Raw genomic sequence first — 19,363 nt, 5'->3', positions numbered from 1 at the left:
GCCATATATTTAATTAGAATGGAATATACTCAGATTTAGGTGCACAGAATTATCTAATAACAGTTAGATACTGTCTAAATTTATCGTGAATAGAATCTGTGTACCTCCATCGTCACATAAATTCGGCGAAATATGAATCGAAAATGGCGTTTGTGGTACCGAACTGGTGATGACATTTTTTTATAAAGTCCCTTTTTATGACTGCCCACATACCTTCGATCTTATTGACCAGAAGTAAAAGTAACCTTACCAGCCGGTATCTAACGAAGAACTAATGGACCTCTGAAATTACGTATACCGTTGAACATTAATAACGCTAAAATCTAAACCGTTGAGAATCACGATTGGGTTTCAACATCGCCCAGCTTGGCGATCAACCGCGATCACAACTTGGCGAGAATCAAGGGGCACCCTCAAATATAGTCTACCCAACGTTAATTTTTGTAGCGATATAGAAATAGAAATTGATACCATAAAAAATTAATTCGTTTTCGTGTTCTTTTCATGTATTTAAAGCAACTTTTTATGCTTTTACAATTTCTGAGGCCTTTTTTTAAGAAAAAAAAACAAGTCTCCACCTGATAGTTATATTATAGGTTAGGTTNTTGTAGCGAAATGATTAAACAGATCCTCAAGAGCTATAACACATCTGCAGCAGAACTGGATATGAAGACAAAATTGCAGGCAGAAACACTTTAATTGTCCACTAATCTTCAGATTTCCTGCTATGTTTTAAAAAACTTTATTTGTGAAAACCTTTAGCGTGGCGGACAGCTGGCCGCCTTAGGCGGCTAGTTAATAATAAAAATACTTTCAATTATTATGATGTAAATACATTAAGAATGAATACTGCTGAAAATAAAAAGAAAAACAGCAAAGGTCGCCATAGCAACGCATGCGTACTTCTTAACTATTTCTCTTAAACACAGTTCTCTTAAACCCATCCAATCCAAAACAAGGCTCATTTTGCCAATCAGTAAAAAAGTCATTGTCCACTGTACACTTGTACTAGTTGCATTGAACTAGTCAAAAACATTTTTGTCACTGTGCACACTTACAGTTTCACCTTGTCGAGTTTTTTTTTCTTTTTTATATTTTTAGCATTGACAAAGTCAATTTTTTTTTACTTATTTATTTATATAGTTCTTAACTTTGTACATTTCTAGCTGAATCGATCTGTTAAGATTTTTGCTATCAAGAAATAATGAAAAAACGAAAAGAAAAAAAACTTTACACTTGTAATAGCATTGACTTGGTTAAAATTTGTTTGCATTCATTCTACAATTCTTATCACTAGTAGTTGTATTGACCTTGATAAAGTTTTTCCACTTGCAAAAAAATAAATAAAATTGAACAAAAAGTAAATAAAATGATCTGTTTGTAGTTTTCGCGGGCACAGTAAGAGAGTGTGTGAGTATTTATCATAGAAATGCGAACACATGTTCTCATGAGTTAAATCGCGATATATCACTCAACATTTTTATAACATTTTTACAGTTTTGAGTCAAACATACTATGGTATAGTTTACTTTAAAACTTTTTTATACTATGTATGGATTAAATTTGAAAATCTTATGAAAAGCAAATTTGCAGAGTATTTATAGGGTTATTTTTCTGAAAACCGTCTTCGAATTACTTTTCTCAAATGGAGGATTTAATGATATGAAAATACTTTGAAAACAATTGTCTCTTTGGAGAAGACTTGTTTTTTTGTCATTACATTTAACTTCATTTCCTATGTTGCATATTTCATCATTTACTTTATTTATTATGAGACAGAATTTTCTTTTTTAATTTCATTTTCCTTTCGGCATACATTATGAGGTCATTTAATTTACTTATTAAAGTAGATTCTTTATGACCACCTCGTTTGGAAGCTTCATTCGGAGGAGTTCCTATTTATTAAATTATCCGTTTGTTCTCTAACAAGGGGGAAAATCTTCTAGCTCTGATGTTCCAATGTTGGTTGAAGAAGGAAGAAAAAAATTATTTGTTTTTAAAGCTTGTTGAAAGTAAAGTATATAAAATAAAACAAAAAAAAAGTTGTGATTGCATTATGACGATCAATGGTTATCCATGGGTCAGATGCTTTTTCTTTCTGAAATGGACTCCATTAAATATTTCAAACCATGGGTTGCAATGGATGTTTGTTGATTTTCATATCCTGAATATGCTATATACTTTTCCTTCTTCAGCACTCTTTATTTATATGAATAATCACCGTCAAGACAGTCATTATACGTCAATAATAATAAAAAGAATATTAAAATTATTATGATGTCAATTCATTAAAAATGCCTGCTAGTGAAAAGAAAAGGAAAAAAACAGCAGNTTATTTATATGAATAATCACCGTCAAGACAGTCATTATACGTCAATAATAATAAAAGGAATATTAAAATACTTTAAAATTATTATGATGTCAATACATTAAAAATGCCTGCTATTGAAAAGAAAAGGAAAAAACAGCAGCGGTTGCCATAGCAACGCATGCGAGCTCTTCACTCATAAACACAGTTGAAAAATGTGTGAGCGCCATCGAATCCAAAACAAGACCCATTTTGCCAATGTGTTCCTATCTTTAAAAATATATATAATTTTATGGTCCGTCTTCTCTGAACTAAACATTGTACAGGATGCTAAAAAAATTTCATTTGAAAAAAATTAGTAATTGTATGGATGTTTGTTGGATGGATGTTTGTTCATTTTCATATCCTGCCTATGCTATATACTTTTGCTTCTTCAGCATTCTTCATTTATATGAATAATCACCGTCAAGTCAGTCATTATACGTTAATAATAATAGGAGTGTAATAAATTAATCATATCAAAATTAAAAGCGAATTATCACAATACCTAAATCAAATTATCAAAATTGAAAATAAATGCATATCAAAAGTGAAATCGAAATAAAAAAAAAATTATCAAACAGCAGCGGTCGCCCTCACAACGCATGCGTAGTGTTTACTATTACTCTTGAACAAAGTGTGTGGACGACATCAAATGCAAACCAACACCCATTTTGCCAATGGGTAATAAAATAAAATATAAATTTCTTAAACCCCATTTTTTCTATAGTCTAAAAAACAGCTTTTATAGTTGCCAGGCCAAAAATGCAACGTTTATGCTCAAATCAATATATAGTCTCTGGCCAAATTATAAGATTCTATGTAAAATCTTAATGATCAGGTGATTACTCTATACAGCTTTATTGCTTTTACGCGGTTCTAACATGTCTGCGCTTGTTTACGTTCGTGTATCAATGGATTAAATGAGACGATATATATCATATAAATTTGAGGATAGGATACATTCGACGATATATTTAGAATATTTATTATATCAAGCATCATATGAGTATATTATAATAATGAAACCCATTGTAGTGTTTTAATAATGACACGATTTTATAGGCAATACTTTTATATTTAAACACACATATCGTGGGTTTATTAGGAGATTTTTTATAGACTCCCAATTTTTATTTATTTTTAATGTATTGCATGACAATGTTCACCCATTGATACACGAACATAAACAAGTGCAAACCGGTTTTAGTCACATAAAATCAATACAGTATCCCCTAATAATTATAATTTTACATATAATCTTAAATTGCCTAAAAATAACAAAAATATTAAATAAATACTAGATTACTAACTCGATACAAATTTAGCTGCAGATTTCCAAAATCATCATGAGTTAAAAAAATGTTCTATTTCTCGGAACCTTAGGGTTCCGGGGAACACCATTTGCGAACTGCTGCATGCAGGCCTGTGTCACCGGAAATGCTCTATAAGTAGTAAAAGTATTTTTTTTTCCCCTCCTTCCAGTCGGAAGATGATCATTCTGAAAATTGTTTGTTTTATTCATGATTTTCTGAGGGTTCAACGGTCCTCTGTGAGTCATTTGTGTTTGCCAAGGACAGCAGCTGACTCAAAATTTGGCGACAGACATTTTAATTTTGCAGCCAAGATAATCGCTTTGTTTGACCTATGAAATGCTTCAATTTGAAAGGCCATAAACAGAGATGGCTTTTATTCATTGATGATACAGCCATCTACTAAAAGCGTCTATGGGGGTCATGCGAGGCAATTCTTAGTTTGAAAATCTTGAATGACAGTATTATGAGCTTTAAAAAAAAATCAAGTCATTTAAAAAAATATTTTTAAAGTCAATTCCTACATAGGTCAAGAAAGAAAAATTTTATTTTAATTACAATTAAATAATTACAACTTTTTTTCTCCCGTACAAAACTAAAATTGATTAACTGACTGAAACTTAGCATATAACTATATTGCCCAAAAGCAGTGAAAATGACTGAAAGAATGTGTAAAGAAATTTGTTTAACTATTTTTTAATATTATTTACAGTTATGCAACAAGTTATTAGTAAATATTAACAATAAAAGCATTTCCTTCACTTGGAAAGAAAATATTAATCTACGCATTATTATTTGTACATTTTGTTTTTGCAAATTAAAAAGCATTCAAAATGACTTCCCTTAGGCAACCTAGTGTTAATTAAATTTAATGAATGAATTACTATTTGAAAAAAGTGCATTAACATCAAGTGTCACCCACTACAAGTTTAAATGTATTTGAACTTGAACAGATAAATAAAAAAGTATTTCATGAACAATTGAAAATGTGAAAAAGATAGAGGGTGATAACTAATAGTTGGAATTGAAAGAAAAAAAGCTCAGACAACTATAAAAGAATAAATTGGGTGACGTGAACCACGCACTGTTTGTGTATTGAATTTTTCTCACGCAACGAATATAAAGTAATTAAATATTTAAATGCGAGCAATGTACTTTTTTTGTTGTTTAAATAGAGCTAAATGTTGGAAATTATCACTCAATGTTATTTTTAAAATAGGCGAAAAACTCAATCACTTAGGGTCAAATTTAAAACAATGACTAACGCTTAACCCATCAGAAAAGAAAATTCCATTTCATTTTTCCCTCAACCCTATTTAATTATTGAATTGATATTTGAAAGAAAAAAAAAAAAAACTGCATTAACTTCAAGTGACATCTCCTACAAGTTCAAAAAAAAAAAAATATTTTTGAACTTAAGTGGAAGAATAAAAAGTATTTTATGAACGATTTCAAATGTGAATAAGATGTAGGGGGGGGGGGGACAGTGTGAACTAATAGTTGGAATTGAATAAATAAACAAGGAATGGTGCATCAGGTTTAATTTTGATTTGTTTAAATGTTACCCATAAATTAGTCATAACATTTTTTTTTTTACTACTCATCGAGTAAGTCAATAATACAGCCTTTGGGGGTAATTATGAGTCACTGTATTATGGGGGATTTGTTTATTTTTTCCTTCACAATAAACAGACAGATGGTTACATCGAAGCATTTAAGATCTCAAAATGTTTTTTCACTTTTTCTATTGGGGATAATATATGTATAATTCAATTTAAAGATTCAAAAAAGATTTCAAGACGGTCGCTGAAAAAGATTTTGCAAAATGGTAGTAAATGAACAACTAAAGTTGGAGACATTTTTTAATAATTAAACTAATTAAACATTGAAGAGCAAAGTAAGCTGACAAATAGATCATATTTACATATTTTTTAATTAATGGTTTGTCGTCGTCGGTTGAAATTAAAATTTTTTTTGAAACTTTAAATTGAAGATTTAATACGTCAAGCTCCTATAACGTTGCTAGTACTAAGACGTTTTTTTCTCTCTCAACGGCAGTACAATATATATATATATATATATATACAACAAAATAAATAAATACAAAAAAACACGAAGAAAATTAAGAAAAACAATAAGTTTTTGCGGATATAATCGTGTGGGCTGGTGAAAAGATTATATCTTTTATTTTCCGGATTTTTAAAAAAAATTTTATCCCTTTTTTTTCCCAGTTGTTTGTTATATTTTTATTATTATTATTTCCCACCTCTTTTTTTCATATGTCTATAATTTTCCTTTGTTTTATCTTCATTTTGAATCATATCCTCATTAATCAAGTAATGTATGTATAATTTCGGGGGAGTGGTGTCCTGCCAAAACTCCGCCACAGCTGACTGGATATATATAATTTTACGCAAAGGCTTATAATAAAAGTGAGTGAAACTTGTTGACTGTTATTATTTGTAAAACGCTTAGTTATTCAGTTCACAACTATTTATCGTAAAATGTTGCGTCATAAGGATTAATTTATAATAAAAGAACACCGATTTTAGTTTTAAGTTCATCATTGGGAACAATAATGAGAATTAAAACTACTTAAAAGTGGCAGAGAATAATGCTAGGAAAAGATGATAAACATATATTACATCTTTGAATAAGGATTAAACAAATATTTTACAGGTGACAATTATCTTTATAACTGTTGTTAATTTTATGCTGATGATATCAAAAAAAAATTCTATGTATTTTTTATTAATTAAGGAACCGTACCATTTTAGACCAGTATGATTTCTCGTCATCGATACTTATTTTATTTATAAGAAGGGTCCAATACCACAGAATTTACCCTTTAACCAAATTTTTTTTTTCGCGAGATAGTTTCCTACTTAATAGAGATTCATCACGTTATTTATTTCGACCTCATGCATTGAAGAATCTTGTTAAAAAAACTTTTTCATACGGCCAATTTATATTGAAAAAATTCCATATAAAATTTTTTCGATTCCTTTATCTATCGCCATATTTCTGCATTCATTTTCGAAACGTTAAAATTCTCTTGGCATTTTAAGACAGTTAGAGATATAGAAGGAAAAAAAACCCCTGCTTTTTACTAAAAAATATGTTTCCGTTGCTCCTAATCTACAATCTCAGTTATCGAACTGTAAAAAGTCGTTTATTAAAAAAATTTATTTCTCGAGAACTATTCGACCGATTTCGTTCCAATTTGGTATTTTGTTATTTAAAATGACATTCTTTAAAATGATGTAAAATTTTTATACCTTGCCATTCAAAATGTTTTCACTATTATTAAATAAATTGATGAACAAGGATAAATACATGCTTAAAGTTACTTTTATAAGGGATAAACGAATTTCATAATTTTTTTTAAAAAAATTCTTCGATTTGTATAAAATATTATACGAAATATGCAAAAAGTAAAATGAACATTAAGAGGTCCAAACTTTAAAATCGCTCTCCTGACCTTGGAACTAAACCTTCCAGATTGCGGCTATTTTGAGGGTCAGAATTTGTGTCTGGTTTCGTAACTTAAAATATCTCGAACCATTAAGATTGAGTCCTAAGTACGTGAAAATCAGGTTACGCGATCAAACGTTATCCAAGATATTCCGTTTTTTATCTTGCGCACATTGTTCTTTTTTTTTGCGCATTTAATTAATTTCTAGTTTTATTTTCGATGTAAAATTCCGATCCTATCTTTTTACCATTTTATTTTATTTTATAACCGTCGCTGAACATCCGACCCAATCTTATGGGCTTACGACTACTCAATGTTCAACTCCGTAGCCTTGTCATTTTGAACCCAATCCAGAAGACAAGGGAACTCCTGGATCGAGTAAGGGAAGAAATTTTGCCGAAGTGGAGGACTTTTTGATGGAACTCACCCGCGTTTGTGTTACATGGAGAGAAAGACCACAAGACCCTCCCACGGTTAGCCTGACGGTAAAGGGACTTTACCACTGAGGATATTTCACGTCAGCACTGTGATCGGTGCAAGCCGGATTCGAACCCGATTCGCCTCATTCGAAGGCGAACGCTCTGAACCATCACGGTTCATCTTTTTACCATTGTATTTATCATTAAAACTTGGGAATGGATTTGAAGAATGTGTTTATTTCAGCATCAAATATTGGCCCCAGAGTTTATCCTCTGATTTGGTGGTATCAGAAGTGAAGAAAGCGTTCAAAGTTTGGAGCGATGTATCTCTTCTCACCTTCAGTAAAGTGGAGGCAAACGATGCTGACATCGTTGTTTCTTTTGAGCGTGGACAACACGGTGATGGATATGCATTCGATGGCAGAGGTGTTGTTCTAGCCCATGCCTTCTTTCCCGGTGAAGGAATCGGTGGAGATGCACACTTTGATGCTGAAGAACCATGGGTCGATCGACAGCCATCTGCTGGAATAGATGGTAAGACACCTTTTTTTTTTCCCTTCTCATTTGTATATACAGTCCATGGGCCCTATCATTAGACACACTCTAAGAGACTCTTTTGTAAAATCTTAATTACTCAGGTGATACTCTATACAGCGCTTTATTGTTTTTAAGCTGACTGTTTTGCACTTGTTTACGTTCCTGTATCCATGGGTTAAATGAGACGATAGAAAATATAAATTCTACGATTGAATAAATTCGACGATATATTAGATAAATACAGAATATATTTATTATATCAAGCATTATATGAGCATATTATAATAATGAGGTCCAATAATGAGACGCACTGTAGTTTTTTTAATAATGACGTGATTGGCACGAGTTTATAGGCCATACTTTTATAATTAAACATACATGTCATGTGTTTTTATTCAAAAGATTTTTGTATTTATGTTTAACGCATGGCATGACAGTGTTAACCCATTGATACAGAAGCGTGGACAAGTGCAAACCGGTTTCAGTCTCGTAAAAACAATGAAGTTGTACACTCTCTGAAAAATTATCTCACGAGATCTCTCTGCTTTTAAAAAAACCAGCGACCAATTGTTAAACTTTCCATTTCTTCAAATAACTTATTTTCTTTCTAACACCAGATGGTTAAATGGGAAAGACTGAAAAATTGCAGTTTTTTTTTCCACCCCCTCTAACTTCTTGGAAGTGTTGTGATTTCTTGAGTGAATGACACACTTTATGCTATTTTTGTTTTTAGAAAAAAAGGGTTGAGGAGATGTTTCAAACAAATTTATCTTGTCATCAGGCTCTTGAAGAAGAAGTAATTGTTGCTATTATTTCATTATCAGCACTCCTCCTTCACAATCATTTATTTATTTATGTGCAAAACCTTCAGCAAAAAATAAATTCATGTAATACAATATATTGAAGGAAGAAAATTAAGAAAAACAATAAGTTTTGCTTACTTCGTGTAACCTGCAAGTAAATAGAACTTATAAAATAAGTTCAAAATGTAGAGAAAACATATGCAGAACAATGAAAAAAGGGAAACAGAAAAAAAAATAATAAAAATCTAAAAAATAAAAGATATAATCTCATCATCAGTTCACACGATTATATCCGTAAAAAGGAGTACTTTCTAATATTGTATTGTCTAATATTGTATATAGCAATTTATTGTAAAATTTTTTTTTCTTCTTTCTTTTTTTTTTTGTATTTATTTATTATGCTATATATATATATGTATATATACACTACCGGTCAAAAGTTTGCGAAAATTTTGAAATCTACGAAAAAATGGCCTAAATTTAAGTTTTCATAGAACTGCGAAAAATCATTCAAACTGCATGAAAATTTGATATGTTCCAAAGTGAACCCTCTACATTTAGTTACATATAATCAAATTGCAATACTTTATTTTTTGCGAACTGAATCCAGCTTTTCATCATGGGTTTTTCCTATGGTGAAAAAAGTTGTTAAGTTTGAACACCTGCCAAACTTGCAAAAAAAAATTTTTATACTTTCTGTTAATAGAAAATAGTTGTTTCAACCATTCTATGTAAGCCCTAAAAATTTCAGATCGATTTGAATTTTTTTTGACGAAGTTATAGATTTTTGAAAAGCATGTGTACTTTTCTCGATTTTTGAGCATTCCACATATGAGGTCTTTTGGTCTATACATCTTCTACCAAAGAACTTTTTAATTTTAATGTTTTCTATATTTTCAACTAATTAATATTGATTATAAAACAAATATTCTTATTCATTATTGCAATTACAAAGAATTTATTATGAATATAATTAAAACAATATCTCATAAATGNTATTTACAAAATATATATATCCCCTATATATATATATATCCAGAGTCCCTTTGCAAATTATGGCTAAGTGCGGAGAGTTACGAACACGGTTAGTGAAGCTGACCGCGGGTAGTTTTCGTGGTTTTCCTCACACGCAAATGCGGGTTAGTTCCATCAAAAGTCCTCCACGAAGGCACATTTCTTCATTTTTCCAATACTTGATGCATGAGTTCGCTTGTCTTCTGGATTGGGTTCAAAATGACGAGGCTATGGAGTTATTATGGGTCGTAAACCCATAAAATTGGGTCGGCTATTCAATGACGGTCCTAAAAATAAAATAAATATTTAAAGAGATAAAAATTGTTTTTTAAAATTAAGATAAGTTTCAGCGATATATAATTACAATTGTTAATTTTTACATTCGCCGATATTACTAACCAAACTCTCTTTACACTTTTCGAATTTTACAAAAGAAATGTACAAAAGATGTACAAATGTTATTGTACAAATATTTGAAAAGTAATGTACTAGAGTTTTTTGATGATGAGACTGGCTCGTTTGTACTCGGAAATAGGAGGTCCATAACAAATGATTGAAGGATAGACTCTCTTATGACAAGAGATTTATTGTGGAATAAATACGTGATATGTTTATCATCGCTATTTAAAGAAGTTGTATAAAGGCGTAATATTTTATTTTATAACCGTCGTTGAACAGCCGACCCAATTTTTGGATTGACGACTACTCATGTTCAACTCCGTAGCCTCGTCTTTTTGAACCTCATCCAGAAGACAAGGGAACTCCTGGATTAAGTATTAAGAGAAATGTTGCCTTCGTGGAGAACTTTCTGATGGAACTAACCCGCATTTGCGTTACTTGGAGAGGAAGACCACGAGAACCTCCCACGGTTAGCCTGACGGCAAGGGGAGTCGAGCCCATGATCCATCTACCACTGAGGATATTTCACGTCAGTACTGTGGTCGGTGCAAGCCGGATACGGATTTCGTATCGACCCACCATCGCGACTCAAGATAATTTTATAACCGTCGTTGAACAGCCGACCCAATTTTTGGATTGACGACTACTGATGTGCAACTGCGTAGCCTCGTCATTTTGAACCTCATCCAGAGGACAAGGAAACTCCTGGATCAGTACCCCCAGAGGTATTGATTTGTTATGGGTACCCGGGGGACTTTGCGACTCGATAGATTTCACGTGCATCCGTCACCATTTACTACACGGGGAGTCTTCGAATCGACGAACTCTTGGACATGGGACCCTACCCACCAGGCCTGCTGGTCATTTAGAATTTTCAATGTTTTATTGAAATTTCATTACGTTTTGGTGTCGCCATTCCTGTTTCCACTATGTTCGCCCATTTCGCCAACCCTCAAACCTTTATTTTTGCATGTAATACTATAATATATATATAACTCAAACATATTATAACTGTAAATATAATATATACATTATAAGTATATCAAATATAATATTATATAATATCAAATATATTATATCTTTGTACGTACTTCAGTTTTGCAAAACATTATTTCTTTGAACAAAAGATACTTTATGGTGTAACGAATATTAAGAAACTATACTTTATAACTTCTATACTTTATGGTGTAACGAATATTAAGAAACAGTTCTGTTTTTATAAAACCTTTATTTCACAACAAGAAATACAGTAACGAAATTGAAGTTCACGTAACGGGTTAGTAGAATCATTTTGCATTAAGAAGAAGAAAAAAAACAGTGATCAATAAGAAGTAATTATGGTGCTTGGGGATTAGAGCGAGCAGTTGGCGGGGGGGGACACCTGATAGTACATATTTCACCATAAATATTTATAATAATAAATCATTTATTTCAGAAGTATCTATTTACTAAGATTATTATGACTTGTACATATTTGTTTTATGGAGTTGTTCGATACATAATGCTGTTATACGTATCTCCGACAAGAATCCCATTATTATTATTATTATGAAATTCGTGATTTCTGGGCTGCTTGAATGATAGGTTTTGTAATAAAACTAATTTAAAAGAGTCGTGTTTTTTTCTCCACATATTCTAAAATCTTTTACGAACGTGTTATTTGACCACGTTAGTCAGTCTTTTTTTTCATGTTGTAATAGGGTTATTGTTCTCACAATCTCTGCCCCTCCCTCATGAATTTCCTCCCTCTAACCCAGTGTTTCCCAAACTTATGACTCGAGTGTACCCTTTCTAAATTTTTCGTAACGCTGTGTACCACTAATAAAAAAATGAATGTATTTTTTACTATAAAAAAATTGCCCAAAAGTTAAAAATCACAACTGGGTGTTGACACCTCTAATTATTAACTTTAAACTCTGCAAAAAATAGCCAATAGAAAATTACGTAATCGTAAATTTTCATGGCTTGTTTTGTTTTTAAATAAAATTTTTTGAAATTGTGGTTTGTTGCAAGATATTTTGCATAAGAACGCGTTCCCCCGCTAAACTGTTCCCGTACCACACTTTGGGAAACACTGCTCTAACCGATCCTTTTCTCATAATTAAGTATTTTTTTGCCCCTATTTCTTTTTTTCCTTCTGGGTATTTTTTTCTTCGCCTTGCTGTCGAAGTGAAATATAAATAGTTTATTCTAATAATGGGTCTGCATCATCTCAGGGTAAAAGAAAAGCGACTCACAATGTGCAGGGACTCATTATTTTTGTCGTCACTCCTCCGAACATTTTGCGCGCACAGGAAAAAATGTTTTTTTTTCCTTCTTTTTTTTGCAAGCCTCTCATTGTTTTTCTTAGTATTTAAACATGAATGAACATAAAATGCTCGATAACGTTGAAAAGAATGTGTGAGAGATAAAATCAAAGTTATGTTGCTGCGTAGCTATTGCGACGCAAAATTAATAAAATTCATCAAAAATGATCACAAAAAAGATTATAAAAAAAAAAAAGCAAGTTTAGGACTTTCAAAAAATATTTAGAATTTCACAACCTTTGCATTTATAATTTTTTTCTCCCTCCGTATTTGCTATTAGCTTCCACACAAAAGGACTTCGACAGATTTAACGGCTTATTAATCAGCTGGCAATATGCTATCGAAATATGTTTTGGAAAAATCATTCATAATGTAGTGATACTTTTAAAATGAATATGTGATTAGAATTAAAATTATTTATTTACAAATATAAAATCAAATATTCGAAATGAAATGCATCCTATCCAACTTTGGATTTTATTCTCTTTTCAAGGATTTTATTCTTTTAGCGTTACAGTATAAACATTTCCCTGCCTGCGATATTCAAAGGTCTTTCAAACCAGACGTATAAAGATTGAAACAGCAGTAAAAGCATGTTAAAAAATAGAATCTCACTCTTGAAAAATAATTTTCGTACAATTGAGACCACACTCTCCAATGACTCTTTTATCATTTCGTTAAGTAAATGTTAAAAGAAGAAGAAGAAAAATGTTTTAACACTTGACGAAATGATAATAGAGTCATTGGAGAGTGTGGTCTCAATTGTACGAAAATTATTTTTCTCTTCTTCTTTACCCATTCGAAGACTTGTTGACACATCAATGTTTTCTAATCGTGCCGAACCCTACTACATTTCCAGGCGATGACAGAAGAAATTTGAGATCGCTGCTACCTCTTTAAGATTTTCGCTATTCGGCAAAAAAATTTCGCCATTTTTAGGATATTTTTTTTTCTTCAGAAAGCACACATAAAATTAATCTATCGCACGCCAATTTACCTTTGGTTCGGGAGAGCTTGGTGGGTAGGACACTGGGCCCATGTCCAAGATTTCGTGGGTTCGATCCCAACCGGTCGAAGACCGCCAGGGCATAGGATGTATAGTAAATGGTGACTGATGCACTTTAAATCTGTCGGGTCGCAAAGTCCTGCATGTTCCCATACAAATCAATACCTCTGGGGTTACAGATCCAGGAGTTCCCTTGTCTGCTGGATTAGGATCAAAATGACAGAAGGCTACGGAGTTGAACATGAGTAGTCGTCAACTCAAAAATTGGGTCGGCTGTTTAACGACGGGTATAAAATAAAATAGTGCGTCTTTATTTAACTTTTGGTTAATCAATAGTGAGAAAGAATTACAAAAATGAGAGACTCTTCCTTTCTTGTTAAACGAGTTACATATTGCTTAGTGTGTCTATATGGAAATTTCATTTTAGTTTTGCATATAACGATTGATTTCTCATTTAGATGATTTGTCTTAATTCATTAATTCTTTTTTTCAAAAGGTGTGAGGTTGTTTGCTGTGGCCGCTCATGAGTTTGGACATTCCCTGGGCCTTTCCCATTCATCGGTGTCTGGAGCTCTTATGAATCCATTCTATCAAGTCATTCAGGACAACTTTCAACTACCCCACGATGACACTGTCGGCATACAGATGCTCTATGGTATGATATTATCTCTCTAGCCTCACTATTTACAGGGTATCTGCGCACCATGAGAAATCATGAATTTCGCTATTGAGCAAAATTTGTCATGAAATGTCTTGATTTTAAATATTTTTTCAAAAAAAAATCATGGAAAGTCATGGATTTAGTTCGCCGAGAAATCTAATTTATAAAATGGAATTTACCCCCTTCTCAATTTCATGGTGTTCGGAATATCTGAATTTGTCACAAAATCCCCACTATATTTCATTAAAATGTTTTTGTTTTTGTTTTTTTTTTAAATTTTTTTTATTTTATTTCCAATGGCAAGGCAAAAAGGTACAAATAGAAAGATGAAATAAATAACGAATACAAATGTACGTAGGACAACAAAGAAAGAAGACCGAAGTCATTGCCTTAAAAGTTCTCTTGCTTCCCAATATCTTGAGGACTCAGTGTGTCCATGAAGGGCCCCACATAGAAGCAGGTGGTCCCTGTTCGATTTCTCTCGAGATTTACAAAGTGGACAAAAAGGCGGGGTGGAAAGGCCTATGCGGTATAAGTGTAAAATGTTATTGAAAGGTAAAATGTTTCGATTGTGTTCTATAAAAAATGATGGTGTTCTTTCAAAAAATGAAAGAAAAAACATCATTTCTAGACTGAATTATCTTTTAAACTTTCTGTAATTTTAGAATTTTGTTATTAATTATTATTTTTATTTCATCAGTTTAAAATTCTAGCTGAAGCAAGCCAGTCATTCGTGATTTTTTTTTATATTCCGAAATGAGAACAGAAAAATCAGGAGTATTTCTTTCCTTTCTGATGAACAAGAAAAGCATCTTTAGAATATAATTCTTCACAAAAAAAGAAAAAAATATTATTTGCTTTTCAATTTTTTTCAGCTATATACCTATCATTATAATTAATGTTACGCCGACCGTCCTGTGTAGGGGGCAGGGAACTCTCCTTGCATCAGAAAGGTTCTGAGTTCGAATCCCGGGCAAGGCATGGATGTTTCTTTCTCTCTATCTGTGTTTTATGTCCTTTCTCCTTCTTTGTGTGAATGTGACCCGCCCTATAAATGGGTTGTGGTAGAGTGGCGTGGGTGACGCTGCTCCACCGCCGTCCCTACGCCACAGGTGCCCACTGGGTAACGAAAAGAGAGTTAGCAGTTCTGGCACTTTCTGTGGCTGATGGACAATAGTTCCAAGTGCCCGCCATTGAAAAAAAAATAATTAATGTTTATTTTTTTTAAATTTGTTGTTGTGTTTTTGTCGGAGAAAATAGTATAAGTCATGAAAAATCCTTGAAATGAGTCATGGAAAGTCATGAAATGTAGTGCAGATACCCTGTATTTATTGGAAACAAAAAATTTTTTGTAATCTCATTTTGCAAAAAACCACGATTCTATTCGTATAATTTTTTTTAATAGGAAATATTTAAAATCAAATTAATTCAATCAAATAANAAGCGGTATGATCTGAAAATAGTAACTTCTTTAAGTCATGAAAAATCCTTGAAATGAGTGATGGAAAGTCATGAAATGTAGCAGATACCCTGTATTTATTGGAAACAAAAAATTCTTTGTAATCTCATTTTGCAAAAAACCACGATTCTATTCGTATAATTTTTTTTAATAGGAAATATTTAAAATCAAATTAATTCAATCAAATAAATCGTTTGGATTAAAATTTCGATTTCTTTACAAGTAGTGAATTTCTACTGGTCTCTTTGTCAGTTTCAATTGTTTTTTGATATCTACAAGCAAAATTTATTATCAATCGAAATTTTGACCACATAACGAAATAAATTTTTAAAAAACGCAAAACTGAAAAGAAGAAAATAATAATAAGTTGTTTTTTTTTTATGGTGGACGGAAAAAAGAGAAAATAATTTTATATTTTTGTCATGCTTCTAACGAACTTTTATGATTTGCACTCGATATAAGGTTCTATACACACGCGTGACGTCACTTGCAGGTATCTAATTAAATTTGTTCTGAAAAATAATTCAGCGTAATAATAAACTCAAGCGTTAAAGCAATAACGTAAACACACCATGCACAACCACGTGATTATACGCAACCATGTGTTTTGTTTTAAGCACCCAATTCACTTCAAGTATTTTCCCAACGTTCCACTGTACGGGTGGTTGACCGCTTGGATTAGTCTGAGTAGGGATCGAGGGTGTGCGGTATGGTTCCTCGTTAAACTGTTCTACCGTCAAGTGTTCGACTTTGTGTGCAGGTCGTCGGGCTACCGAAGCGGCCATCTGATCTGCTAAATATCAAAACTGCAATGGCATGTCTTCGGATCATCCGCAGGGATGTTTCCCAGACCGTCGCCAATAGCCCGTTGTTAAGTTCTTGTGCGACGTAAAGGAACTACAAAAATAATGTTCTATTATTACCTAACGTTTCTCAAACAATATTTGCGACAAAATTAAGATTATTTTCTCTTTTTAGTCCATTTGAAATAAAAGGGTTTATAAAAACGAGCATGTCTGATAACTTAAAACTTAAGATTTGATTGTTCTTGTTTGATAATTTTTAATTGCGACGTTATATTAATAGCTTATTTTTTTTAAATTTAAAAACAATTATATAACACTAGGTGATGAATACCCGCTCGTTGTACGGGGGGTGAATAAAACAAGAAACTAATGAATCAATCAGCATTGAGCAACACTATCAAATCATGCACCGAAATTGAAAGAAGTGTATTATAACGGCACAATTATGTTAAAATAAATTTCCATTATTTGTTTATTTATTATTATTTGTTGTTATTTATTATTATTTGTTCTTAGTAGAATGTTCTATTGTCGATGGCAACCTATTTGTGATTCGGGCTATCAATGTGCCGATCTATCGGATAATACAAACTAAGTTAGACAACGTTAAAGAGCACAAAAATATCATTAAAAGCAGACAGCTGTTTCGGATACTCAAAGGGCAACCTTCATCAGTGCATCAAGAAAGAAAGAAAAAGCTGTCTGCTTTTAATAATATTTTTGTGCTCTTTAACGTTGTCTAACTTAGTTTGTATTTTAGCACAAAGGTCGCCCACTTGTGTATTTNTTGTTAAAGAGTAAGCGTAGAGCTATTCTATTTTGAGAATTCAAGGCTGAAAACATGCCATTGAATAATAATTAGATTTATATTTGAAAGGAGGAGTTATTTTTAGAATGTTGTTCCTCTTTCACTTCCATATTAGGAAGCATTAAATGATTTGCCATAGTGCGTAGAGTTACAAAGCCATGTACGACTGGGACCTAAGTACACCAATATCTGTAGTATTTAATGTGAGAGCGAAGGTTTTCGCATGTCTCTTGCTGAATAACGTGTTCCACAAAACATCTGTCCGGAGTCTTGTCCACTGAGGAGGGCGGATGTGAACTGTTATAACCACCAGCATATCTTTTAATAAACCTTTTGTTAACTTATTATGGATTTGAGACTGCACTTTCTTAGTATGAATACACCAAAATTATAACAGAGATGTTGTGAATGACCGAAATTGGTAGTTGTTGACATTCTGAAACATATACTAGGTCTAGCCTCTGCCCGGTATACCCTACACTCATGTTTTTCTTAAGGTTCAGTGCTACTGCCCGACACACATTTGTCCAGGATATCCGAACAGTGATGGTGTTTCTATCCTCAGCAGATATCGAATTAATATCAAATCGGATGTAAGAAATATTTGACCGGTGAAAGTCTCTTGATTTCGGTCATTAGCCCTAACATATATATAAATAGTAGATAGATCTAACTTCTTTAGTTCATCTCACAACCAAATTGTCAATTTTTCAAATCATGACATCAGTGTCAAGAAATTCTTTTGCCTATTTAAAGTTCAATCTGTTTGTTCTTTTCCCTATAAATAGTTGTTCTCTTTACTGTATTTGTAGGAGACAACGTCAGAAAACATCTTAAAGGCAGAATTTTCTTTTTATTGTCGCGAATATATCTGCACTAAAAACCATTTCTCAATAAAGTGCAGTTTCAAGCCTTTCATTCTAAAAGGATTATTTTTCAGAGCTTTTTTTTTTTTAAAAAAAAATATTGTCACTTGGGTAAAAAGAAAGTCACTGAGGTCTATGATGACGTTTTAAGTGACGTCACACTAGCTATAGAGGATCCAATGGCATTCTCCGTTAAAATTTCATGACAAGGTGGATTTTAGCTGAGCATACAAGAATTTGCGAAAAGAAACCTTATAATGACCTCGGATTTAAGATTATTTACACACTAGCTTTATGAAAGGTTTTTCAGGCTTGAAAACCCTAAGTCAACCTCGATTTAAGGTTCTTATATAAAAGGTTGTTTTCCAAAGTTATGAAAGAGGATAATGTACTTAGAATAGAGCAGTATGTCACAGATCTCGTTTTAAGGTTAGAAGGTTTACGCGTAACAAACCCTTTTAGGTTTACATTAAAAGGTTTTTTCTGAGTTAAATTAACCTTATTTTGCTATCTGGGACATCATTTCCTGCAATGATTATTTTCAGGGGCCAGGAACCCAACAAAGTGGGTGCCACTTTCTCCATACATTCCACCACCAACGACGAGCACGCCGACGCGGCGGCCGATTCCTGGACATCCAGGTGGCACGCATCCAGTGGACAGACCTCCCCCGAGACAGCCACCCTCTACATGCAACACAACCTTTGACGCTATATCTGTGATCAGAAGAGAAACATTTATTTTCAAAAACAATGTAAGTAATGAACCAAACTAAAAGCCTTTATTAAATTCAGGCAACAATGCTTTCACCATTAGCGTGTGGAGAGTCTTAGGAGAAGGAAGTACTTTAGTCTCTATTTTGAAATCTTTTAAGTTAGAAAACTATATGGAACTGTGAAAACTACATTAAACATAGTTCTGAAGAAAAGCATTGTGGAATATTTTTGATAGTTAAATACAGAAAATATTAAGAAAAAAGAGAAAATATCGTAGTAATATCATTCCTAGACAACTGAAAAGAGGAGGAGGGAGTTGGGTCCAGACATGGAATCGGTCTTCTCCCCAAATTGCTTATTCGAGGGTTACGATCGCTTATATATATATATATATATACCATTATTAAAAATGCGATAATCATCGATTG

The 19,363-nt window shown here is 32.4% G+C and overlaps 1 protein-coding gene across 1 annotated transcript in view; it reads left to right on the top strand.

Moving 5' to 3' along the window:
* LOC107454021 (matrix metalloproteinase-17) overlaps positions 1-19,363 on the top strand; it is a gene marked incomplete in the record, with an annotated part of 51,365 nt that overhangs the window by 22,413 nt on the left and 9,589 nt on the right. The window contains 3 exon segments of the mRNA XM_043050699.2: positions 7,799-8,088; positions 14,116-14,274; positions 18,765-18,973. Of these exon segments, the coding sequence (XP_042906633.1) occupies positions 7,799-8,088; positions 14,116-14,274; positions 18,765-18,973 (658 nt within the window).

This window comes from Parasteatoda tepidariorum, chromosome 3, assembly GCF_043381705.1.
Source record: "Parasteatoda tepidariorum isolate YZ-2023 chromosome 3, CAS_Ptep_4.0, whole genome shotgun sequence".
NCBI lineage: Eukaryota > Metazoa > Arthropoda > Arachnida > Araneae > Theridiidae > Parasteatoda > Parasteatoda tepidariorum.
This window is presented reverse-complemented; position numbering and strand designations above follow the sequence as displayed.